Raw genomic sequence first — 26,332 nt, forward strand, 5'->3', positions numbered from 1 at the left:
TACTGAAAATTAAACGAGGTTTCTTAGCATTGGAAACCTGGCAATTCACAGCAACAAATCAAAAAGGGGAATTAAAGATGGTCTCAATGCACGGTAGAAATGAACTCAGTCAGGTCAGTACCTACTGGTCTGAGGTCTTATTCAAATCATTCTATATGCTTTAAAGGATCACTTAGCATCATAAAAAGAGGCATCTTCTTTTCAGCCTTATCTCAGTCAGAAGTGAGTCCAAAGACCCAGTATGACCCAGTCCTTAAAAAAAAGGCTGTTCGCACTCTGAATCCCACAGCACATGACAACCAGGGGTGTCCAACCTGCAGATCACAGGCTGCATGCGGCCCAGGGTAGCTATGAATATGGTCCAACACAATCGTTAAGTTTACTTAAAACTTTTTTTTTGCTCATCAGTTTTTGTTAGTGTTTGTGTATTTAATGTGTGGCCCAGAGAAGCCAAAAGGGTGGACACCCTCCCTTTTCAATTATGTGAACTATAAATTCCCTTTTGTTTGTGCATATGCAAATGTGAGGTGGGTTTCCATTTTTTTGCATCCCTACATAATATACTGCTTTACTTATTTTAAAATGCATAGTTCAGCGTTGCAGGTGGGATTGTAAAATGGGGCAGCCACTTTGGAACACAGCCTGGCAGTTCCACAAAGTGCTAAACACAGCTGGTTATCAGGTGAGTCCCAGTGACTCAGCAACTCTACTCCAAGGAGCTGAAAGCGAATGTTCACACGGAATCTTGTACACAATGTTTACAGAAGCACTATTCGTAATACCCCCAAAGGAGAAACAATCGAATGTCCACCAACTAGTAAATGGATTTTTCGAAGTGTGGTTTATCATACAATGGAACACTGTTCAGCAACAAAAAAGACTGAAGTACTGAACCATGCCACGACATGGATAAGCCTTGTAAACATTATGCTACATAAAAACAGCGAGTCATAAAAAAATCACATATTGTATGATTCTGTTTATATGAAATGTCCAAAACTGGCAAATCCTTAAGATAGACATAAAGCAGATGAGTGGCTGGCAGGGGCTGAGAAACTAGGAAGAACAGGAGTGACAGTGGGTACAGGCTTTCTTTGGGGGGTGATGAAATCTTCTAAAATCAGACAGTGGTGATGGTTGCACTACTCTGTAGATATACTAAATAAAAACCACTGAAATGATAAACTTTAAATGAGTGATAGTATGTGGTATATGAATGATATCTCAATAAAGCTGCTATTATATGTAGTTTGACTTTTTAAAAATGTAATTGTATTTATAGTTCGTTACTACTAAAAATATAAATTTAGAGTATATGAAGAATTTCCTCTATGATTCTCAATTGTCTTATATAAAACTTTGTAATAACATTCTTTTAATGAAGACTAAAAAAATCAAGGAAATATTAAAAAGAAAATAAAAATAAGAACAAATTTACATAGTTTTGATACTTTATGGACATAATTAGTTTTTAAAAATTTAGCTAAACAACTATACAGTAATATTTAAATAAATCCATTTGATTTATACAAAAGACACACCCTAACACAGTAGAGTCTCATAATGCCTTGGGAAACACCAATTTGATGCTTTAGGATTTTAATAATAAATTTTCAAACTCAAGCAAGTTTGGAAATGTCTTCATATTGAATTCCTTCAACTCTGCGTCCTTTTAAAGGACCCTGCAAATAAAAGAAATTGAAAAGGTTAAAAACGCACATGTACTTAAGACAGGAAAAGGAACTACACTTAGAAATACAAATTGGGTAGCCAACATTTCTGTATGTCTATGAATTTCAACAACTTTCACTGCCATTCTCATTAGGAACTAACATAATTTTCTTCAAAGACATTTGAAAGCAGTTATCACTCGATGCTGTGGCACGACCTGCTAGCTGTTCGGTGTCTGCTATGCCTCCTGGACAATGCCCTAGCTCCCTGAGTGGTAGGTGTGGCCATGAGGTGGAGCTCCAGCCCATGGAAGTGAACAGAGGTGAACAGAAGTGAACAAAAGTGGTGCGAGCGTTTCCAGGCCAGACAGTGCTATCTTCCACTCGCAATCCAATGCTCTCCTTGGTCTGCATGAAGCAAACGCAACTGTAAAAAGCCACTTACTAAAGGTGGTAAAGCCACAGGGGCCTTTTTTCAGAAGGGCCGCAGGCTCACAAATCACCCTTTGGAAAAGAGTTGTTCCCTGATCAAGAACACCCACTTTGGACTTTTAGAATGAGAAGTTAACTTCTACTACATTTGTACCATTATCAATTTGAAAGTTTTTCTTTTTTATATAGCAAATAACATTATTTTAAGCAATATAGATACTCAAACATGTCTGTCTAGTTTAGCTGTAAAAGTTAGCTCTTCTTTATTATAGAAAATAAGTCCAACTTTAAATATATTTCCATCTTCTCTTCATATCCAACCAAAAGGGGAAGGGAAAACTAGATAATGAAAGTACTTGTCATAAAAGCTGACACAACCTGAGACAATGGAGGCTGTGAATACAGGCTCTGGGCCCAAGTTTAAATACCATCCTCAGTCTGTGAGTAAACCATGTATTTTTGGATTGTTGGGAAATATAAATGAGTACATACATACCAAATACTAGAATACGTGGAACATAATATGAGTATGAGCTCAGTAATTTTCAACTCACTATTAAATCTTTTGGTTAAAGTATAACAGTTGGTTCTCTCCTTCCTTTCGAAATATAAAATGATGGTGTGGATGATAATGACTCCAACCCTGAACTGAGATTTTAGTATTTTTTACTGTTACTCATGCCTTCCATTTAAAATGCTTTATAAAATGCCATTCTTTTAATATACAATAATGATTGCATTTAAAGGAAATGTGTTCCTATATAACGGATGACCCAGGTTGAGTCTTTCTTTTTTTTTCCTTCCAATTTTATTTTAATCATTGTTCAAATACCGTCTTCTGTCCTTTACTCCCATCCCAGCCCAGTCACCCCTCCCTCCCCACCTCCCACCCATTTCCACCTGCCCCTAGTTTTTGTCCATGTGTCTTTATACTTGTTTCTGCAAACCCTTCCCATTCTCCCCTGAAATTCCCTCCCCTTTGGTCTCTGTCAGCCTGTTCTCTGTTTCAGTGCCTTTGACTATATTTTGCTTGTTTGTTTGTTTTGTTGTTTAGGCTCCTGTTAAAGGTGAGATCATATGGTATTTGTCTTTTACCGCCTGGCTTATTTCACTTAGCATAATGCTTTCTAGCTGCATCCATGCTGTTGCAAAGGGAAGGAGCTATTATCAAGTTTAAAGGTCAATGATCAATTACACTTTTATGATAAGAACCAGAAAGTTGGGGACTAAAAATGAGTCAGATATTTGGGTTAATTAGGTAAGTAGTTAAAAGACTGAGGTTGTTTCTGAACACTTTGTTAGCTATTTAAAAATCATAATATGTAAGCATAATGTTTCAAATATACTGATAATAAATTCAAGATTGCAGAAATGGTAAAAATAGCAGGAATCATCTGAAATGTTCATGTGTTTCATGGCAGTGACATGAGAAAACATGGACACACAGACAGACACATGCAAACACAGATTTTTTTTTTTCTGAGGGCAGGCAGGCTACAAAAGAAAAATAAAAAAACAAAAAAATTAGCAGGTGGGTTTCCTCTTCCAAAAAAGTTAAGTACTGCTTTGCAATTAACCAGAAAGGCTTTTTATGAGGACTTCCTCATGGGTTTTATTTCAGGACAGGTCTGTATGCAACTAAAGCATGAGAAAGGAAGGTGAGATTATGGGTTTTTGGTGCAGGAGAGAAGAAAGTAGTTCTTAAAAGTTATACAAACTGTAAACCAAAGATTATCTGGATGGAACCTAGAACACCCTCAACAGTAATTAGTTGTTTTGTATTCCCCTAAGATGAAAACATGAAGCACAACCTAAATTGGATGGTATTATGAAATTAAAAAGTGGAGGAGGATCAAGCAGCCACAGAAAAACAAGATTTTCCAGAACCATATATTGATGGAGTCAGAGAGAAAAACTTAACTGACTTAAAAAAAACCCCTCAATCTGTTCATTCAGTCAGCTTGATAAATTCCTTAATGACAGATGATACTACCTTTCTCTTTCTCCCTCTAGTTTAACATAGTGACAGTTTCTAGGTCAGTATTGTCCAGGACAAGAAAAAAAATGCTTCACCTACTTAAAATGTGATTCCTCTCAAATAAAGAGATGCTATTTTCAGAAAACCTTCATGAGACACATATTCTCTAACCAACCCACAAGTGGGTTTAGGGGCCTATGAGTTCCTTAATACAACAAGTACATAAAATTTGGCAGTTACGTACAATTTTTTGGAGAGAGTTCAAAACTTCCATCAGACTCTCCAAGGCGTCTATTATTCCCCCCAAATATTCACACTTGCTGAACTGGAGACAAAAATGTCTTTCATTTAGAGGTAAAGATACATAACACATAGTTCAGATTCTAAAGAGTATAGGCAGTTAGGACAAAGCATGTTTCAGATCCTTCCTTCTTCAGACGTCTTAAGTCTCCCTTTCCCTCATGCACAAACCCGTTACTGAAATATCAATTCTAAATCGGCAAGCAATTTTTATACGTCAGATTTCTTTAAGTTAATTATTTTATTGATCTTTGCTACCTTATATCCTTTACAAAAGAAAGGACAATTTAAAAAATTGATCTCTGTGGCTTTTTCCCTGTTAATTATGACCATACATTCCCCACCAATTATACCACACCAAATTGAGTTTTATATTAGATGTGAGAAAAAAGTCAGAATATGAAAACTGTGTGTGTTGTAGACAGTTTTACAAAATGTAAAGACTGAAAAGGAGCAGACCAAAATATTAATAGGCATTATCATTTGTCTGGGAGATTATGGGTAATTTAAAAAGTTATTAAATTGTAATTTTCAGGTTTTATATGAATATTACTATTGACTGGATATGTCCCACAAAAACTTGGTATATTGCTACCTGATGCCCAATGTAATGATACCTGGAGGTGGGGCCTTTGGGTGGTGATTAGGTCACGGAAGCTGAGTCCTCATGAATGGATTAGTGTCCTTATAAGAGGACCCCCAAAAGTTCTCTTGTCCCTTCTACCATTTGAAGACACATGAAAAGGAAGCAGGCCCTCACCAGACACCAAATCTGCCAGTGCCTTGATCTTGGACTTTTGGACCTTAGACCTGTGAGAAATACTTTTCTATTGTTTATGAGCCACACGGTCTATGGTATTTTGTTCTAGCAGCTCAAATGGACTAAGACACATAGGCATTTCTTTCGTAATTGGAAAAGAAAATGTTTTAACAGTGGTAGAGTCACTAGAGAAAGTAAGCCTACAGATTTTTCTAAATATGACAGAAGGCAAACAAAAAAATCCAAACTCTAGAATAAAACAAAGACCAATCCAATGACAAAGAACTGACACATTTTAAAAGCACTTTGACATTTCTGTCTTTGTGTGAACATACTTACAGTTTCAATGACTATAGTAGCTGAAAAGGTCTTCTCATTGATGGATTCTAAGGTACCTTCATTTCCTCTGTAGCCTCCATTTAAAACGAGAATTCTCTTTCCTGCAATAGAGAAGAATGTAACACTGAATGCAAAGACAATGTCCACTTTTTCCTTCTGTCACAGCAAAATGCAATTACACTGAATAAATATAACAAAAACCAAAACCCTCCTCTTATAAGTTCTTAATCATTTAAGAACTCAATAATATTCTAAAGTAGAGTTTAGAATACCATAATTACTATCACATTATAAGACTCCATTTTTCACTTCTTTGTGAAAGGGGTATGGTTTTAATTTTAGATTACACGGTGTATAACGTACTTGGAAGAAATGCTCAGAGTCCAGAAGTAATCAGAGAAAAATCCGGTTACTTTAATTCATCACTTTTTAAAACTATAAGAGAGGAGAAGTGAGAGGGGAACAATTATACTATAAAGAAAAATGAGAAAAACTGGGGGCAGGGGAAGGGTGATAAATCATTCATTATCTTGATTTAAGGATGGTTTCATAAGAGTATTCACATGTTAAAAAAAACTTATCAAAATGTGTACTTTAAAGAAGTCCAGTTTATTGGGAAAATTTCTAATCTATTAGATGAGTTTTTATTTTAGAGTGAAAGAATAAAGGCTCTGATAAGTAAATGTTTTACATACTAACATGATCATTGTTCCAGCAATGACATCACCATGAAGAAATTGTATCAGAGGCAAAGAACCTGACCAGAGAGCATTAATACTAGACATTGTGTTAGTATCCAAATGATCAAGTTAAAGGGAACTATGTAAGAAATAGAAGATCAAAACGATGAATGTTAAAATGGTAACAAATTCACAACTATTAAAAACTGAATCTAAAAAACAAACTAAGCAAACAAGCAGAACAGAAACAGAATCATAGATATGGAGATCATTTAGAGGGTTATCGGTTGAGAGGGGATAGGGGGACAATGGGGGAAAAGATGCAGGGATTAAGAAGTACAATTGGCCCTGGCTGGTATGGCTCAGTGGATTGAGCACCAGCCTTTGAACCAAAGGGTTGCCAGTTTGATTTCCAGTCAGGGCACATGCCTTGGCTGCGGGCCAAGCCCCCAGTAGGGGGTGTTCGAGAGGCAATCACACATTGTTTTTCTCTCCCTCTCTCTCACCCTCACTTCCCCTTTGTCTAAAAATAAATAAATAAGCCCTGGCTGGTGTAGCTCAGTGGATTGAGTGTGGGCTGTGAACCAAAGCATTGCAGGTTCGATTCCCAGTCAGGGCACATGCCTGGGTTGCAGGCCACAGCCCCCAGCAACCGAACATTGATGTATCTCTTTCTCCCTCCCTTCCCTCTCTAAAAATAAATAAATAAATAAATAAATAAAATATTTTTTTTAAAAAAAGGTACAAATTGGTAGCTACAGAATAGCCATGGGGATGTAAAGTACAGTATAGGAAATAGAGTAGCCAAAGAACTTATATGCATGACCTATGGACATGAACTAAGGTAGGGGAATGCTGGGAGTACCATGTGGAGTGGGGCAAAGGGGGAAATATCAGAATAATGGTAATAGCAGAATCAAGAAAATATATTTTTAAAAAGATACTTAAGGAAAAGAAAAAACAAAATACTGGATTTTACTTTACATTTCAGGTAGCTAAATAAATATTGAATATTAATAATAACCCTAATGTGATTGAATTTATCCAAATATGTCTGTATTTTGCTCTTGAAAAAACAAACTCTGGGAAGGGGAAATTTGTTCATGACACAAACAGCTTTCTCAGAAGACTGGCAAATTACCACATGACCAAGTGTAGGGTCAGTTATAATGGCAGCTATATATTTCTAAAAAGGAAACTCATATCTGTAACTATCAAGTAATGTCAAAAACTATGGTTTGATGAATGGAAGCATTCACATTGATGGCATATGCATTAAATGGTCTGCACAAAGATTTACCTGGTGCTGGAATTACTGTTTCTAAATGAGTCTGGTCAAGTTTCAGCTTGTCTCCAGAATCAATCATCTTTACAACAGCTGTGTATTTGTCAATTACTTCCTGTCATATAAAATCAATACTTTTATAATAGAAGAGATATGTGAACATAAATTTCAAAACGACAGAAATAAAATGAAATAAAATTCCATTCAAAAGAAGAGTAACTCCTTCTATAAACAACACTATTTTCTAGTAACCATTTACTATTTCTTAGTCCACAGCATCAATTTTCAACCTTTTTCATCTCATAGCACATACAAATGAAATACTAAAATTCTGTAGCACACCAAGAAATGTATTTTTTGCTGATCTGACAATAAAATAGGTGTAATTTTTATGTATTCACATCAGACAGCTACTGTTGTGTTGGCTGTTGTCATTTTTTATCTGACAACCTAAGGGAAAAAGGGTCTGTGCCCCTGACTAAACAGGTACCGCGAGTTTTAAAAATTCTTGCAGCAGCCCTGGCTGGCATAGCTCAGTGGATAGAGCGCGGGCTACGAACCAAAGTGTCGCAGGTTCGATTCCCAGCCAGGGTACATGCTTGGGTTGCAGGCCATAACCCCCAGCAACTGCACATTGATGTTTCTCTTTCTCTCTTTCTTTCTCTCTCTCTCTCTCTCTCTGTCCCTCCCTCCCTCCCTTCCCTCTCTAAAAATAAATAAAATAAAAAAAAAATTTAAAGTTACATATATTAAAAAAAAAAAATTCTTGCAGCACACCAGTTAAAAATTGCTGGTCTATGGTTCTTTGGATGCAATACAAAGCCTAGTTAAGGTTTTTATCTGGAAAGAATAAAGACTGGTTATCTTAAAATAAGACTTTAAGTCCTCACTGGTATGGCTCAGTAGACTGAGTGCTGGCCTGTGAACCAAAGGGTTGCTGGTTCAATTCCCAGTCAGGGCACATGCCTGGGTTGTGGGCCAGGTCCCCAGTGGGGGGTGCACAAGAGGCAACCAGAAACTGATGTTTCTCTAACTCTTTCTCCCTCCCTTCCCCTCTCTCTAAAAGTAAATAAAATCTTAAAAAAAAATAAGACTTTAAGAAATATAGTGAGAGAGATAATTCTGTCTAGCTTCAAGGACAGTGGAAGAACAATTTATGCATGTGCAGCCTGGGTGCTGAAATGAAACTATATTTAGGAAAAGCAAAAGGGAAAAAAAGAACTAGAGTGTTGATTTTTCAATTTTAAAATCCTAGAGCAGTCAAAAGACAGTCTCTCAGGCAAAACACATGGAAGACCTCCTTGGAATTCTGGGAGCACAATTATATTGCCCATCATCAACAGAAAGTATTGCCCAACACCTTACTGATCAGCAAGGTGTGCGCACTGAGTTTAAGAGGTGCCAATGGGATTTCATGCATACTATTCATACACACTCCAGTAAGAAAGCAAACGGAGTGTGCTAGGTACATTGTTAGGTACAAACAATGGTTGAAAATGAATTATTTCTCCAATGATTATGAATTTAACTGTCCTTTCACAGGACCATCAAGACCCTTAGGTGCTTTCTGCTACTAGGACTTGATTTGTAAGGAACACCAAATGGCCTTCCTTAGTCACCCACCAGCTCCTTTCACAAATTCCATCATAACTTCAGTTCTTACCTTAACAATGCCCTTTTTCTTATGATATTTCTCTCCGAGTTTTTTGGTTATAATTTTCACAATAATTTCCTAAAAAATTACAATAAAAAATAAAGATAAAAGGAAATATATAAATTACCTTTTCTGTTTTACTTCTTCATTTTAAGTGTTCACCAAAAATCACTGTAAAATGCGAATGCTCTGCTAAATAAGAAAATCTGGAGTTCTAAGCCTTCCCAACAATGGTGCTTCCTAAGTAGTCTCTCATTCCTCCTTTCTCTTCTTATTCAATACAGTTACCAAGAGGAAAAAATATCTATCTAATGACTGATTTCCATAGTAAAGGTTTCTTGAAGTCTAGGACTTTTATCTATAAATCTCAACTCTTATTACTTCACATCTTCCATAAAGAGTTTTTTTCTTCCTATCCATTTAAGGAAGTGAAGAGTGTTGAGGACATTTTCTGTTGGTGTTCACTGCAGAGAGGAGTACAGATGGCAAGAGACTCACTGGGAATTGTCAGGACACGACACTCTCCACTGTGTGCTTTTCTCATTATGTTGCTCTGAGTTTCTGGTATAGACGAGATTCCTCCAGATTAAAGTACCCTTCTGTTGAGTAACTATTTTCAAATGTGAGGGAAATCTGGGCTTATTTTATATTAACACATTTTGATTTTGCTTCTTTAATTGTTGTTTTCCTGATTTGGATTAGCTGCGCTAATGGTTGATAGTGGAAATTAAATCACCTAACTTATTGTTATATATTCACTATAATAATTCTACATTTGCTACTTCAAGTAACTATAACAGAGGTACCATATGGTCATAAGTACTTCATTAAACTGTGCTAACAATTGTATGAACACAAATTCAGTGAGGACTTTGGGAGAGGGTATTTAATAGAAGGTAGACACGTTTAAGAGAAGACTTGAAGGGTCTTATTCTTAAGTCTCTGTTTTACTAAGACTCTCAAATAAAGAAAATAATACCATGGCTTCTCTGATTTAGCCAAAATATTTCTGGACTAAATCTCTCAAAGGCCCTCATTTAGAGACAGCTCATTACATCATTGGACTTACTGACATCTGCTCACAACAAATCTGTTCAAAACCTTTCTTTTCTGAATTTAAAAAATGAAGGTCTCTGATCGCTCTCTGTGGACTGCTGGCTATTTAATAAATAAAGCAAACATACTGCCCATTTCAAAATAAGAAACATACTGAATCATCAGAGCATTGATGGTTAATTCTCACTTTAAGGTAACACTCTATGAGAGGAACTACGTAGAAAAGCAGAATAATTTACAATATGAGAAAATTATCAACAGAAAGTAATATTTAATTGAATGTTTTGTCAACAGGAAGAGAATTTTTAGACTAAGTAAAATTTGGAATGTTTTGCCTTTCTTCTTGCTGCTTTTAGTTTGTTTTCTTTTTCCTTTAAACCAATGGTTCTTAGCCAAGGGTACATATAAGATTCACCTAGGAGGTTAGTAAAAATGTGCACTTCACACCAAGAGCCTGGATGGCGGGAGTATTAAGCATGTGTATTTTGAAATCCCATGACCTTGCTGTTACCCTACACTGTCATCTCCAGAAGACAAGTATATGTAATAAAGTGTTCTATAATGTTTTTTATTATAGACACTGAGATAAACATAGAAAAAAAATTTCTTAATCACTCCTGGTTAAGAACTAACTACTGCTGTAATCAAAATTGTTGATTACATTTTCAAAAACATTATAAAAACTAGTAATGTTCAAAGCCCTGGCTGGCGTAGCTCAGTGGATTGAGCGCAGGCTGGGAACCAAAGTGTCCCAGGTTCGATTCCCAGCCAGGGTACATTCCTGGGTTGCAGGCCATGGCCCCCAGCAACCACACATTGATGTCTCTCTCTCTCTCTCTCTCTCTCTCTCTCTCCCCCTCCTTTCCCTCTCTAAAAATAAATAAATAAAATCTTTAAAAAAAACAAAAAAAAACAAAAACTAGTAATGTTCAAATGCTAGCTACTCTAACAGGGAAAATGAAAATAATTCATGGGTGGTCTCTCCCCTACAGGTTCCTCCTGTACTACTCTTGACCCAAAATTCTACTCAGAGATGGAGTCAGGGTGACAAAAGCTTCTGAGGAAGTACCACTTACTAGTTAAGAGTACAACCGACTGAATCAGATTGCCAGGGGAACCCAGGCTCACCACTAACTAAATGGCCTTGAGGAAAGGACTCAAATACCATATACCCCAGTTTTCTCACCTATAAAATCAGAATAATAATAATAATTACCTTACAGGACTGACATGAGAATTAACTGAAATAATTTATTCAATTAGAAATAACTTAGGTACCCCTAAAGGTTTTATGAGAACTTTACTTCCCAGTAAGTTCAAAACAGAGCATCAATAAAATAATTTTAATATTTACATGTTTACAAGTTGCTATAAAATTATCTTAAAATAATAAGCAATAATAAGCAACAAAATACAAAGCTTTCCTTGACCTTGTAAAATTAAAACCTGTTATTTTTTTAAAAAAGTACTTAAATGGATATTCTAAGTTCAGTAGATGTAAGTTGAAAACAAGTACGTCTGCATTTACATTCTATTTAATTCTATTTCTGAAACTGCAATCTTCTGTCTTATAACAAAAATGGAAAATAATTCTGGGCTTAAATTCAAGGTGCCATAAATAAATTTAGCATTAAATTCAAGGAATATTATTAGCCTAATAAACATGAGGTAGCCCTCCAATACAGGTGCAAGCCCTAATTAAAGATCAAATAGGAAAAAAAACCCCTCACTTAAGTTATGTCAATTTTTGTAATTTATATAAACTTAGAAATGTAGTCATTTATACCAAATGCTATATAAATAATTCCCCTGAAAGTACGTTCAGAAGCTCCACCCCAGAGGAGTACGTACCGGCTGCAGCCAGTAGTCTGTCCGGGCAGCTCTTTTCTTCTCCTCTTCTATCTGTGGAACAGACAAGACAATCACAAAATGATCCCTTTACAATCCTCACGCCATCTGAATAACATTCTATTTAGCAAAAGAACAACAGAAAACATATACTTCTCAGAAGATCAATGATATCATTTGCAAGCTCTGATACACAAATAAACATGTTTTCACAATTAGTTTTGATTTTTAAAAACTTGGATTAAAAAGATGTCATAAAGCAAGTCAATTGACCAAGAAAATAAACACAAGTAACCTCTACTTAGGCAATACTGCAAAGCCATCTGCTCACCAAAGCACTGCCCACCTCCGCCGTCCTCCCATGCAACTGTCATGAAGGAGGAACAAGCGATGTTTTCCAGTGGTAAAAACAACACTTATAGACCACTTTAGCTCAGCACAGTTAGGAACAGAGTCTGAGGGCAAAAGGAGCTTCCCTGTTTGTTAAGGATAATGAAGCTTATAAATGGAGGGGAAGAAATATACAACAAAGAGAGATGTAAATAAAAGGGAGACCAAAACAATAAAAGGCTAACTGGCCACTATGGCTTTATATCACACCTTTTTCTTTCTCAGCTGCTTAAAGCTAGAACCTTAAGTACCAACTTTCAATGGAACTGAATGATGTCATTCTTCGGTTGATCCTAAACCTCAATTTTAATTCCTCCAACTTCCTAAATTCAGCACATTTTACATTTCAAGCAGGTAGATCTGGCCTTCCACTTTCCTTTGAATTCAATTTAAAAACTCCCCCTCTGCTTCTCTGTCTAACCTCAAAGGCCGCCACTCTTGCCTGTACCATGCAGCAGCCACACTGACTCTTCCTTTAGATGTCTGACCTCTAGCTCCTCCCTGCCTTCGAACAAGCTGTCTCCCCACTCTTGATGCTCAGACCTCCTTAAGACTTAGCATTTTGTACGTAATTACTTTTTGGTTCACTTGTTTGGGGAATGTCTCCCTCACTAAAATGAAAGCTCCATGGCAACAAGTCCTGCTTTTATCCTTATTCTACAGACCCATGTCCTCACACAATGCTTACCCAGCACATAACACTGACTCAGCATTTGTTGAATGATGTAATCACCATGTCTCTGACTGTACACATCTTGTGTTATACTTTTTTACTTTATAGACAGCTCCTCATTGTGTGAGGACTCAGTAACAGGGAAGCCTGAACAGTGATCTCCTATCCCTTCACACATGAAGAAAACGATGGGGGGACTACAGGAGATACTACAGGGGGAAAAAAAGCTGTTTCTTGTATCCATTTATTCTTTCTCTTCACCTGTCCTTCCTCTTCTCTGTTTCCACTTATTTCATAAAATTGTTGATAAGGTAAGGTCATGTGTTAGTAGGGAGAAAGGAATATTTAGGACTACATTAAGAACCTTCTGCAGAACTGCTCTAGAGTTCCAGGCAGAAAGTATGGCCTCAGATCCAGATAATTCCAAGTCCTCAACGATTCATCTCATAAACTTAGCTATCAGGTTAAATCAAATTAAAACTATGTCAGTTTCTTCCTGCTGCCAAGAAGGTGGCGAGGGGAAGTTAGACAGTAGGAGAGCACAGGTTGGCAGGGGAATCTGTGGATGACAATTTCACGGCCACAGAAGAGGAACAGAACTTCACTTCCAGCTTTCACTATAATTGAAGGCCTTCTCTTTGAACTCCACTGACCATAGTTGCATGGAGAGTTGTGAAGATTGCACTTGAGGCAGGAAACTAAACCCAGTTAGGGAGTTCTAATTCTATTCAAATAGAACTGCACCTCGGATCCTTTTCCCTGGCCTAGTATATGCACATTTTTATAATTTTACAGTAATCTAACAATGGTGAAACTATTTAAGTTTCCTTGGTTTAAACTGCATCAGTGTGTGTGCGGGGCATTATTGAGCAAGAAACAATTTTTGTTTCTTTCATGGAACATGGAACATGTTCCATGTTCACTGAAAAACTCATGAACATGGTCAACAGTGTGGTGATTGCTGGTGCTGGAGAGAGGTGGAGGGGGATTTGGGGAATAAGTGGAAGGAAGGAGACTTGACTTGATGTGGTAAACACACACACAGTGTACAGATGAATCGTGTACCAGAAACCTGTATACTTTTGTTAATGTCACCCCAATAAACTCAATAAAAAGAAAGAAGAAAGAGTCACCAGGAAGTTTATCAACTATACCTCCATGATTTCATCAAGTGCCGATTTCTTTTTCTTTTCTTTTGGTTGAGCTGAGCTCCGGGAAGATTCTTTCCGTTTCACTGATGCGGCAGTCTCTATCACCTTTAATGCACTTGGTCCCAAAGAACTGAGAAAAAGAACCATGCTTGTTAACAAAAACTATACACAGACAAAGGCTTTATAATGTGCAGAATAAATAACATGATTCATTTATAACAGATTAGTCAAAACACTGAAGGACCCATTTGTATCCCTTACAGGACTACTGGCACCAGGAGAACATGTAACCCTTCCTGTGTTTAACTCCCTCCTACCTCCTCCTCACACTTCAGTGAGTGCCAGTATAATCAGTACAGCACAGAGGTGACAGCATCGGCTTTGGTGTTAAGCAGATCAGGCTTTGAGACTACTTCTAGGACTTGGAGTCATAAGCTTTTCTAAGCGTGAGCTCCTCATCTAAATGGGGATAATAATGTGACCCAACTGGGAGCTCAAATGCAAGGATTAAACATTTGGTAGGAGTCTAGCACATTACTGCCAATTCTATTTTTTTAAAGCAAAGATCTTTTTTCTTTTTTTTTTAAAGATTTAATTTATTTTTTTTAGACAGAGGGGAACAGAGGGAGAAAGAGAGGAAAACATCAATGTGTGGCTGCCTCTCACATGCCCCCTACTGGGGACATGGCCCACAACCCAGACAAGTGCCCTGACTGGGAATTAAATTGGTCACCCTTTAGTTCACAGGCTGACGCTCAATCCACTGATCCACACCTGCCAGGGCTCAAAGCAAAGATCTTAATATACCACTTAAATATTTTTGATTGCCTCACTGCCTAGAGTTGACAGTGTAAATTCTATTTTTTTTAGTGCTCATATAAAATTGTCACCACTGATCCCAGTGGAGTAATATCTCTGGCTTACTATGTTCACTGGCCACTGTAAACAATTTGCTATTGACTGATCTATGCCCTATGCTTCATGCATTTGCAAATTTGCACATGCCTCTTTTATACCTTAAATAATCTCTCTCTCCATTTATCTACATCTGTTAAAAGTTTTTAAGATCCATTATTCATGAGGTTTCTTGAATAGTTTTTTTTGAAATGCCATAGCACTGTAAGACATACATGACACCACCCCCACCTGGTAGTGTGATTATTTAATCTGTCATCTTTACAAAAAATTAAATATTTGCACAAAGCTACCATGGAGATAACCAAGAAAAAAAAAGTGTGATGATTAGAAAATACAATAGGATAATTATTGTCCATTATTTGTTCTAAATATTAAAATTAAAAAAAAATATTTAAAGGTCCCATTAGAACATTCTTTTCAGAGAAAAACAGAGGGAGATCTTCACATACAGAGGAGGTGATATGAAGATGAAGCAAAGAGAAATTTAAAGACCCTGGTCATTAAGACAAGAGGGATGCAGCCATAAGCCAAGGAGTGCCAACAGGTACCAGAAGCAGATTCTCCCCCAGAGGCTCTGGAGGGAGCACAGCTCTGCAGACACCTTGATTTCAGAATCCTGATCTCTAGAAACAGAAGAGATTTCCACTGTTTTGAGCTACCTAGTGTGTGGTAATTTACTAACATAGTCATAGAAAACTAATACAAAGGTGATCAATTTGGGGACATCGGGACCAACCTTAACATTCATCTACACTTAGGAATAACAAATAATAAAGGAGAACAGAGAGAAATACAGAAGGGTCTAAAACCATATGACATATGTTATGATATATTGAAGCCTGTCTTCCAGGTTGTATCATATCAATAGCTTAAAAAGAATTTTCAAATGTACCATATACAGAACTCAATTAACCAATATCTTCATGATACCTAATGTAGGTGTTAATTCTGAAACATTTTGATCAAAGCTATGACATCTGGTAAGCCACTGTGAAGCAGTTACACATTGCTGGCTCAGCCTGCCCACGTCCTTCAACTCTCCTAGCCACTTCAGTCATGCAAATAGGTGCTAGCCTATAAATTAACCCCTGCTCCCTGCCCCACATGAGGGCCTTAACACACAACATGTAAAACACAGCTTAAAGCTAAATTCCCATATATACTGGTACCTCCCTGAACATCTCTTATATTTAGCCTTTAAACCTCAACTAAATTGACTGCATTTGCACAACACAAACAGTGAATAAATATTTGATAAAATATATAACTAAAAAGGAGGATGAAAAGTGGATAGAAGTGACTACATGCTATATCAGGGTTTAGCCAACTACAGCTTGTGGCCAAATCCAGCCTATGGCCTGTCTTTATAGATACGATTTCACTGGAACGCAGCCACGTTCATTTGAGCACTGCCTACATCTGCCTTCCCACTCTGACAGCAGAGTTAAATGAATGGTTATGACAAAGACACATACTTATGACCCAACAATGTCTAGAATATTTACTGTGTGGCCCTTCACAGAAAAGTTTGTGGACTCCTGCCTGTACTACACTACCTAGAAGTGAAAGCAATTATTACTGAGTGCCTACTAGTGTATTTATACTGCACTAGGTGACAGTGTTAAGGAGATAGGTTAATAAGTCTTTATTCTCAGAAAAATCACAACACATCAGATAAAACAAAAAATGTATACCCTAGCTAACATTTAAACTTGCTAAGGGCAATGACAGGAAAATAAGCAGTACTCCAGCAGCACAGAGGAACCACTAAGTGGGGAAGGATGCATGGAGAAGCAACAGTTTATCTATGTGAAGCCATTCAACAAAAGAAGCCTTTTTTCAAAAGACAGTCATCTCATGACAGGCAAATAAGAAAAAAACAGCTGCTAAAAGAAACCACACACACATGCACAAAAAAACCCCAACCAGTTATCAAACACAAACTAACAAAAATAGAACCAGAAAAAAAAAACTTATTCACAATACTGCAGCTTTTAAAATGTAGTCATCAACATTTCACAAAACTTCTCAAATTCTAAGATACCTGTTCATGTAGCTCACCTTGACTTGGAAGATGTTGCTGTTGAACTACATGCTCCTTTATTCAAATTAAATGTCACTAGAAGAGAAAAATTGGTATTCCATGTATTTCAGGAAAATGATAATAAAATGTATCAGATAAGATACCCCAGTATATCCACATAGAAATTCATGGGCAATCTGTCATCATGGTTTTCCAAGAGCACTCTGAATAAATGAGAGCAGAACTGCTGCTATGCAGAAGTCATGAATTCCTGTAGAATATACTGGATGGATGCTTACAGGGCTGGGAAAGATCTTCATGATCGAGCTGTAGCTGACAGCCTTGGCCGCCTCTCCACTCCACTGCCCCAGCTCCCCTCACTAATAGGGATCCAATTTTGTTTAGGCGTACATATCTCTCACACATGGTGCAGAGGATGTTATGGGCTGAATGCTTGTGTCCCCCAAAATTCACATTTGAATTACTTGAAACCTAATGCCAAGGTGACAGGACTATAAGGTGGGACCCTTGGGAAATGATTAGTAAGGTTCTTATGATCTAAATAAATCAAAATCATCCCATTCGCTTCCCAGTGACTGTTCTTGAGGTAGACACATGATAGATTGGCCAATGACATTCAAAAAGAAGTCCACTGGTGGGAGAAGTATCATCTAGAAAACCTTCCTTACTCATAGGGTACTCCAGAAGGGATGCTCTCTGTCATCCTCTGGACAGTGGTGGGTCTGCAGTGATGGCTGGAAGTGCCTGTAACGGCCATGTGTCCAGCTGCTAATAGTATGGCATCCTGAACTACCCCACCTCTGGGACTCTCAGCATGGTAAGACACTTCCTTATTGTTAGGTCAAATTGTTACTTGCCAGTTTTGTTACTTACAGCTGAGGGCATCCCATCCAATTTGCTAGCACTACCTTTTCATTTTATTGATGAGAACAATGCAATTCAGACAGATTACATCTCACTCCCAAGCATGCTGTTAACTTTTTAGCGGAACCAATATAAGAGCATTCACATTAAAAAAAGAAAAACAAGTAAAATTACCTTTCTCTTCATCATTTTCTCTGCTTAATTCTGTAAAAACAGGAGCTTCCTAAGGGGGAAGGAAAGTTTGAAGGTTTGGTTCATAGAGAATTTACTATTAGTATTCATTATTCCTAAATTAGGACTTTCTACCTATAATGCAAGGCAGCCCTAAGATACAACTTGAAAATGACTGAGACTCTAATTAAGAAATTACATGTATTATAAATATTCTCCAATTGAAAACTATCTTACAGAATTTTAAAAAACCTTTTGTTCATTACTCTACCCCCTGTGCCTAAAGGAGTGCCTGGCCCGCAGAAGGGAACCAATAAATATTTGTTGAAATAAATGCCTTGATCTAGTTATTCTAACCCCTGAACCACCACCATGCCCTTCCTTCCCCATTTACCTGGATTCTGACCACCAATAACAAGCCTTCTCAACACAGGGGTTATATCTACCTTCAAATATTTCACATCTGCCCCAGGCTGGAGCAAGCTTTGGCTCTCTATGTTCCTACACAGTGCTTATCTCTAGTCCTGTGTTAACTACAATCAGGAGAAATTATCAATTTATTTCTTCCCCATTAACTATTGCCTCTTTTTAGAGATACAAATATTGAGGTTTAGAAGATAATTACACAAGATTGTGAAGTCAGTATGTCAGGGATTGACCCAAGTTTGTCTCAACTCCAAAACCTGGGCTTTTACATTCAGCTCTGTACTTCCTCTCTTAGTTAAGGAATAATATCTACAAAACTCAATCCAATGCTCAACAAAACAGGCGATTCTGCTTCTTTATCCCTTTTTCTATTGTCTCTCTCAATCACATTGCTGCCCACCTGCTCTTTTCCTTCCAGCCCTCTTCTCACTTGCTCTTCAATAAATTTGGCAGTTTTTTCTTCATCATCAAGGTCCTGCTTCTTCTTTTTCTCTAGTTCCAGTTGCCGGCGGATAGTTTCTGGGTCCCTGTCTATATACTGAATGTACCAGCCTTTCGGTGTCTCATCCACTTTACACAAGCCTTAAAAATATTAAGCAGACACCATAAATTTGTATATAATCAAAGCTAAAGGTAAATACAAATGTGTTTTACCTCTACTTTATTTACTCATTCATTCAAATATACAAATTCATGCAGTACATGAATTTTCCATATTCATAGTTAATGAGATTTAGATATTTTAAGCAGAATATTTATCTCTTTGAACACAAAAAATTACTGTTCTGAGTTTTAACTAGCTAGGCTGAAGCAACATATTTAAATGAAGAAAACACAGAAAAGAAGTATTATCTTGCTTAGTAATTATTCAACTGTGTATAAGTGTTTGACATCCAATGAATACATGATATTCTGTTAATTTAAATAGAAATTAGTCCCCAAAAATGGAATAAAATAACACACTTGAATAAGTACACATTAACACAAAACTTCCTTCTCTTTTTTTCCCCATTTTTTCATGCTATGAAGACTAAAAATGGAAAAAGAAACAATAAATTTTAAAAATCTCCTTAAGAAGAGGTAACAAGTTTCCTAAAGTGAAATGAATATGGGCGTGAGGGGGGGAGGAATAGAAGAGGATTGATAATAATCCTTAGTCTAAAAGAGAAGTTGCTTCAGTGATGAATCTTGGCTCTGTCCAAAGAGCGATTCTAGATATCCATACTCAACTATAATATGTAAAATCAACCCTGGAATATTATGCTTATCTCCATCAGTTTTTAAACTACCCTACTCATCTTCTTTTCCATAAATTTACACAGAAACTATAACAACTCTCCTTGCAATGGAACCACATACCAACTGTTCAAATATGTCTTATTCTTACCTTCTCTGCCCAGCCACTTGGTAAAATCAGTCAGAGTCTCCCACTGAGTGGCATTCATATGGATGTGCTCTCGGTGGCTGATATACTCATTATAAACAATGTTGTTGTGAACTCTCTTAGTGCCTAAGAACAAAATATGGAACTGTTGATCCTGAATAGGTTATAACACTAAAAGTTACTATGTGCACAATACTTAAGATGCTTACCAAAGCGTCTCCTGAGAAGTTCTAGAAAGTCATTTCTGAATTCCCTAATAAAGAAAGGAAAGCATTAGGTAATATCTATAAATATATAGCATTACCTTCCTGAAATTTAAGCCATTGAACAGTCTGAATTTTCAAAGGATGTAGGGAACATTTACTGAATATCTGTTAATAACCTTTAAAAACTGAACAAGGAAACTATCACAAAAGATTATAGCTTTCAAGAATTAAAGTTATGAGTCAGTTTGGAGTTGAAACTTTTTGTCTTCGTAAATTAGCCATAGCAAAAGTGACCATCGTCTTTGGAGAGCATCCTTCAGGGAGCCTCTTAGCACTACCAACTGTGGCATAAGAACCTCATTCTACAGATGATAAAAAAAAAAGAACCCTTATTCCATAGATAAACATAGGTAAATAAAACATAAATCTTCACCTAGGCTACAATCTAGCAGACCCAATCATAACAGAAGTCAAACTGAAAAAGAGATGTAACAAAATGTCAGAGGAAGAGCTGAGGGAGATACTCAGAGATGCCCAGAGGTGATTTTTAATATGAGAGGTAAAGCATAAATAGGACTTTTACAGGTGAAGAAGAGCCCATTTCCAGCTGGCACAGGGACAGGAAAGCTTCACACATTTGAGAAATGACAATCAAATCTAGCAAACACTGAAGGCAGATAAAAATAACTATGAGAGTGGGGGTAGAATAACAGGGAGAAGACGTAGTGGGAATATGTTAGGGCTAATTTTTTAAGTACCTTGTAGGTCATGCTAAATAGGTTGGTTTTGTGCAGACAATGGACAAACATAAAATTTACTTAGGAGTTACTCTGTGAAAATCTGTGATTTGGGAAGATAATTCTGGTGGACAGCATATAATAATAATTCTCATAGTGTGGTCCCAGACCAACAGCATGGACATCACCTGGGCACTTGATAGAAACAGAAAGTCTACAGCCCATCCCAGAGCTATGGAATCAGAAAGTGGGTGTTGGGGGTCTGCCATTCTGCCTTCACAAGCCCTCAGTGTGATTCTGACATACGCACTGGCTTGGGAACCACAGGCATAGAACGGGTACAGTACGGGCAGGAGCTGCAGGTTGGGAGACGAGCGAGAAAGTCACTGAAATTTTTTAGGTGGAAACACTGAGGATGATTACTGGGCTATGAAAATGGAAAAGGCATAATTCTAAAGGACACTGTAGAGAATCCACCTGAGCGAATTCCCAGAGGACTCTGAGCTTTACAGCTTAGCAGTCTGTGTAGGGAGTTAATCAGCCAGCACAGGAAACCAGAAGAGGTGGTGGGGTGAATTCTAACTTCAGCTTTAGAAATACTGACTTTGCGATAGCCTTCAGAAATATAGATTAGAACTGCCCAGAAAACAAAAACAAACAAACAAAAATCCCTGTAACCAAGACAGATGTTAGGAATGAACATCCAGACTTCAGAGTTTATGTTTATTCAAACATAAAGGTAACAGAAGAATAATTAACTCATGAAGGCTGTGTGAAGTGGGATGCAGAGAAGCCCAGCAGGCACCCCGAAGGCCTTCCTACATTTGAGGAGCTAGAAGAGAAAGAGGAGTTAGTGAAGGAAGTGAGCACAGAGGGTAGTAGGGAAGAAACCAGGGAACCGTAAATCAGAGAGGTGTTTTAATTGTAAGTTAAGACCATTACCTACTGAGGAGAGATCAAGGAAGAGGAAGATGGAAAAAGGCATGAATGACTCTTCGGGAGCCTGACAGAGGTGCAAGGCAGCTACACTGGACAGAGTGAATGGAGGTGGCAAGGAAGACACAGAGGGTAGGTGGCTCTTGCCAGAATGGAATTCCCAAAGTGTGCCATTTGTACCCTGGTGGTATTTATGATGATCCTAAGATCAAAACTCCTAGAACTTTAAATAGCAAGAGACAGATTGAAGCAAGACTAAATACTATTAATGATTAACAGCTAATATTAAGTCTTCTAAACAGTTTAAAAGTATTAACTCATATAACCTCAGATAAACCCTATGAAGGAAAGACAATACCTGGAAGAGAGTACTATTTTTTGTATAGATGAGATGAAAGCCCAGAAAAACCTAAGTAATTCACCGAGTCACATAGCTCACGAGTTGAGAAGCCCAGATTCGAAGGATTTAAAGTCAGGCAGTCTGACTCCAGAGCTGTGCTCTTAGCCACACCTGTTTTAGAGAAGATAGTTTGTTTGAAGTGAAAGAAAAGAAAAGCTGAATCTTGAGAAACATTTTTTAAACAATTTCATATTATAATAAATTGTCCAAGGAAGATAGGAACTGAGCACAAAGACAACATAGCTATCATGTTGTATGTTAAGGAATAAACAGAGCCTCCGATATATAAAATATTAAGCATCTATTAAATGTCCGACTGAGTAAAGCTTATGACGTAAGAATGTCTTTTAGTTACTTACTCTGAAAAATAATCCATAAACTGCTGAGGATTTTCTGAAGCCAGCAATAGTTGCCTCTGATGAGATTCGGACATACAATGACACTTAAAGCCATTCTACAGAAAATGTAAAGAAAGTAGTTAAATTCTGATCTTGGTCATCATAATGGGGCCTAAACAGAAGCATTTAATTAAACTCTAAAAAAGATGTACTTTGATGGTAAACTGTAAAAATTAATAAAATCACTAGCCATAAGCACCCTATTTTTATTTTTACTATTTTTTATGAAGTTGAGTTTTGTAACCATGCTAATCAAAGAATAACTGTAGGTATTAGACAGAAAAATAGTGTGTTAGAAAACAGACATTAGTAAGAAACATTATTGTGCACAGTAACATAAGAATGATTTCAGGGTTTGTTCGTGTTTTTTTTGACTCAACAAACTTCTGTGGAGCACCTATTTCACACAGTGTTATACAAGCATTTCAAAGAATATAATGAAATAAAATGGGTCATTAATTTCCATTAAGGATACTATTTTTCACCTACTTTCCTCTACTTTAGCTATTATCCAAAATACATTGTTACATATTACATAAACCTAGTGTAAATGCCCTAAAGCTGTATCTTATCAGATGATTATAAAAGCATAGAAATTTTGACTTTGTATCTGTTCAACTTAGCATTTGAATCTGATTCTTCACTAGTAATAGAAATGAAAAAATGTGCCTCTCCTTCTGTGCCCATCTCAGTCAACAGCACTATACCACACACCCAATCACCCAAGCCAGATCAAGGCTGACATCCTAGTGTCTTTCTCCTTCATCCTGCACTCCATTTATTACTGAGCCTACTCAGCTTTCTAAATCAGTACCTCTTATCCAGTCTCTCTGCTCAATCCCATGGCCACTATCCTGATTTCATCTGTCTTGATTAGGGTAGTTTCCTCATCTTTGGTCATCCAAAGACCCCCTATATAATTCTTGCTCATCTGTGTGCTACCCATGCATTACTCTTACTTAAATGTATCTTAAAAAGAAACTTGGTATTGGTGTCATAAATGAAAAACCAGTCCCATTTTCCAAAAATTAAAAATAAGTCAATAAAATGAAAACAAAATAATGTTATTAAACCCTAGAAATACAAGGGAGTAGATGAGCAGGCGTGGAATACTCTGGACCTGACATTACTCCCCTTCAATCTTCCAATGTTGAGAGACAGAAACCAGAGGCAGAAACTTTGGGGGTCAACTTCTCCTCCAGGCTGTCCTCTCAGGTAGGGAAGGGAAATAAATAGATCTGGAGGCAAACAGGCCAGAACCACCACAAATGCCTTAAAGGAAAGAATTAAGTATTTATCTTCCCTTTCCTATTGGAACTGTATTTGAGGATAACATTTGAGTGATGAGAAAAAGCTCATTTTTACAAATGAATAGCAGCCAATAACAAATCTATTGTAGAAAGAATTTAAAAAGTAACCCCTCTGCAACTCCTAATGAAATAAGTGACTCAGGTGTGGATGCTAAACCACACAGGTGAAAGGCAATGGAAAACTAGGTATATGATCATGATTCCAAAGTATCATCCTACTAGTTACTTGCTCTTGCAAGATAGAAAATATTACTTTCTAACATTACAGGCTATCCTTTTTACTTAATCATATGGGCTTCCTTACTTGATGCAATATGAAATATACTCAATCACCTATGAAGTATTCGTCTCCAAAATATTTAACCTGAACTTAATCAAGTCTTTAGAAATAAAAAATTACACAAGTTAGAGAAAGAAGGCAAAAGACAATGACAAGGAAACAATTTAACACATCAAGAGTAGGAATGCTCTGATAATGGTCTGACCTCGTCTCTCCAAGTAAATGGCAAGAGTGGAAGAGAAGGGAGGAGGAAGTGGGTCCTATTGTAAATTTACATTTTAGAGACAATTAAAAGTCCTAATAATGTGGAGAACAGAGACTTTTATGGCAGTGAAACTACTAGTCTGCACAATACTACAACAGTGGATACATGTCATTATACATTTGCCCAAATTCACAGATTGTCCAAAACCAAGAGTGAACCCTAATGTAAACTATGGATTTGTGATAATGACATGTCATTATAAAACTTTTAAAAAAATAAAGTTTATTTTTAACAAGTCCTAATAACCAAATCCAATTCATAGGTTTTGATTGGATCTTGGTTTTTTAAAAAAATTGTTTAAAAAAGCATTTGGCAGAACTAAGGAAATATGAGTATGGTGTATCAGAGGAAATAAAGAATTTTTATTAATTCTGTTATGTTTGATGGTGTATCTTTTGGCTCCACAGAAAAATATCCGGATATTTTAGAAGTGCATATTTAAGTATTTAAAGGTGAAATATCCCGAAGTTTGTGATTTACTTTAAAATATTTAAGAAACAAGTAAATATGACAGAATACTGAAATGTTAAATCTGGGTAATAGATATATGGATGTTTAATATACTAGTCTCTAGTTTTCTGTGTGAGATTTCCACCTTGACTTAAACAGCAAGAACTAAAGAAAAACGAAAACGAGTAACAGTATCAATGTTATTCAATGTTGAGTCCCACCTAAAATATCTCATATCTCACATGCGCAAACAGTGGATTAGATTATTCCTACTGCCCAGCGTTCATCCATCCTTCCCTGATTCAATCTCCAAAGAAAAATATCACATCACTAGCCTGCTCTCACTTCTTCAAGGCAATTCATCCCTCATTAATGCAAAAAAGTGTAAACTCCACAGCAGGAAACACAAAATTTTTCAAAAACTACCCAAAGACCTCCTGAGGTCTTTACACATATTCCACTCATTTAAAATGCACAACAATCTTACAAGTAGGTATAGTTATTGTTCCCACTTTACAGGTAAGTAAACAGGCAGAGAGAATGTAACTAACCCAAGACCACACAGCAGCAAGAGGTGGTGTGGTTAAGTTTCATAATTCTCAGTCTGACGCGAGTCCACATCTTAACCACAATAATATCCTGGCTCTAGCACACTGTAGCTGCTCCATAAATTGTTGTTAAATGAGTGGCGTGCAATAACTTACTTCTTTTTCATTTGACCATGAAATGAGGTGTGAATCCTTATCATATCTTTCTCTTAAGAGTCACGTCGTCAAAGGTGATTGTTATTACCCAGGAGCCTGACATTTAATTATTCAAATCTCCGTTTTCCGACACCTTGAGTGGAATAATTTCGAGCTGCAAAATCTTTTCTTATTTCCCATTTCTTTGGGGGGGGGGGCGAACTGGGAGTAAAGTGTCAAAGATCAATGATTTCCCACTAGGACGGGGCCTGCAGGGAAGGATGTCCCTACTGTGTTATCTAATTGACTCGCCCAGTACAGACCCGTGACTAGGGACCTGAGATCCACGCCTTCACGCTCAGCATCAGGGACTTGAGCCCGGATTTCCAGCCGGACCTAGCCAAGGAAGAGGACCGGGCTTGGGGCTATCCCCCAGGCTAGCTTACCTCGTCCCGGCACTGCTTCTGGCACATCTGGCAATACCAGCGCAGCTTCTGAAGCCCCTTGGATTTGATCCTGTTGGCGATGGCCTTCGGAGTAAGGAAATCCGACTTCCCCATTGCGACCACCGCAGAGCTAACACCTTGGAACCCACCGTACTGTCAGCCGGAAACGGAACCGGATTGACCGGTGGGCGGAACAAA

At 37.3% G+C, this 26,332-nt stretch overlaps 1 protein-coding gene across 3 annotated transcripts; it reads right to left on the reverse strand.

The window, feature by feature from the left end:
- Positions 1 to 1,436: 1,436 nt before the first annotated feature.
- Positions 1,437 to 26,319, reverse strand: KIN (Kin17 DNA and RNA binding protein). 3 transcript variants are annotated; one of them, XM_028507912.2, is made up of 13 exons: positions 26,135 to 26,318; positions 22,662 to 22,756; positions 20,233 to 20,276; positions 20,027 to 20,149; positions 19,040 to 19,221; positions 18,217 to 18,265; positions 17,196 to 17,253; positions 14,220 to 14,346; positions 12,006 to 12,056; positions 9,108 to 9,176; positions 7,460 to 7,559; positions 5,480 to 5,580; positions 1,437 to 1,682 (listed from the first exon to the last, which is right to left on the reverse strand). In XM_028507912.2, exons 1-13 carry the CDS (start codon positions 26,246 to 26,248, stop codon positions 1,620 to 1,622), a joined length of 1,176 nt encoding a protein of 391 aa, XP_028363713.1. In that variant the 5' UTR covers positions 26,249 to 26,318; the 3' UTR covers positions 1,437 to 1,619. The 3 variants fall into 3 exon arrangements, with proteins under 3 accessions (XP_028363713.1, XP_035880429.1, XP_035880432.1); XM_036024536.1 differs by lacking the exon at positions 1,437 to 1,682 and adding an exon at positions 3,272 to 4,405 and having other exon boundaries at positions 26,135 to 26,319; XM_036024539.1 differs by lacking the exons at positions 1,437 to 1,682; positions 26,135 to 26,318 and adding exons at positions 3,272 to 4,405; positions 25,557 to 26,047.
- Positions 26,320 to 26,332: the final 13 nt, after the last annotated feature.

The sequence above is a fragment of the Phyllostomus discolor genome, chromosome 1 (assembly GCF_004126475.2).
Source record: "Phyllostomus discolor isolate MPI-MPIP mPhyDis1 chromosome 1, mPhyDis1.pri.v3, whole genome shotgun sequence".
Classification (NCBI taxonomy): domain Eukaryota; kingdom Metazoa; phylum Chordata; class Mammalia; order Chiroptera; family Phyllostomidae; genus Phyllostomus; species Phyllostomus discolor.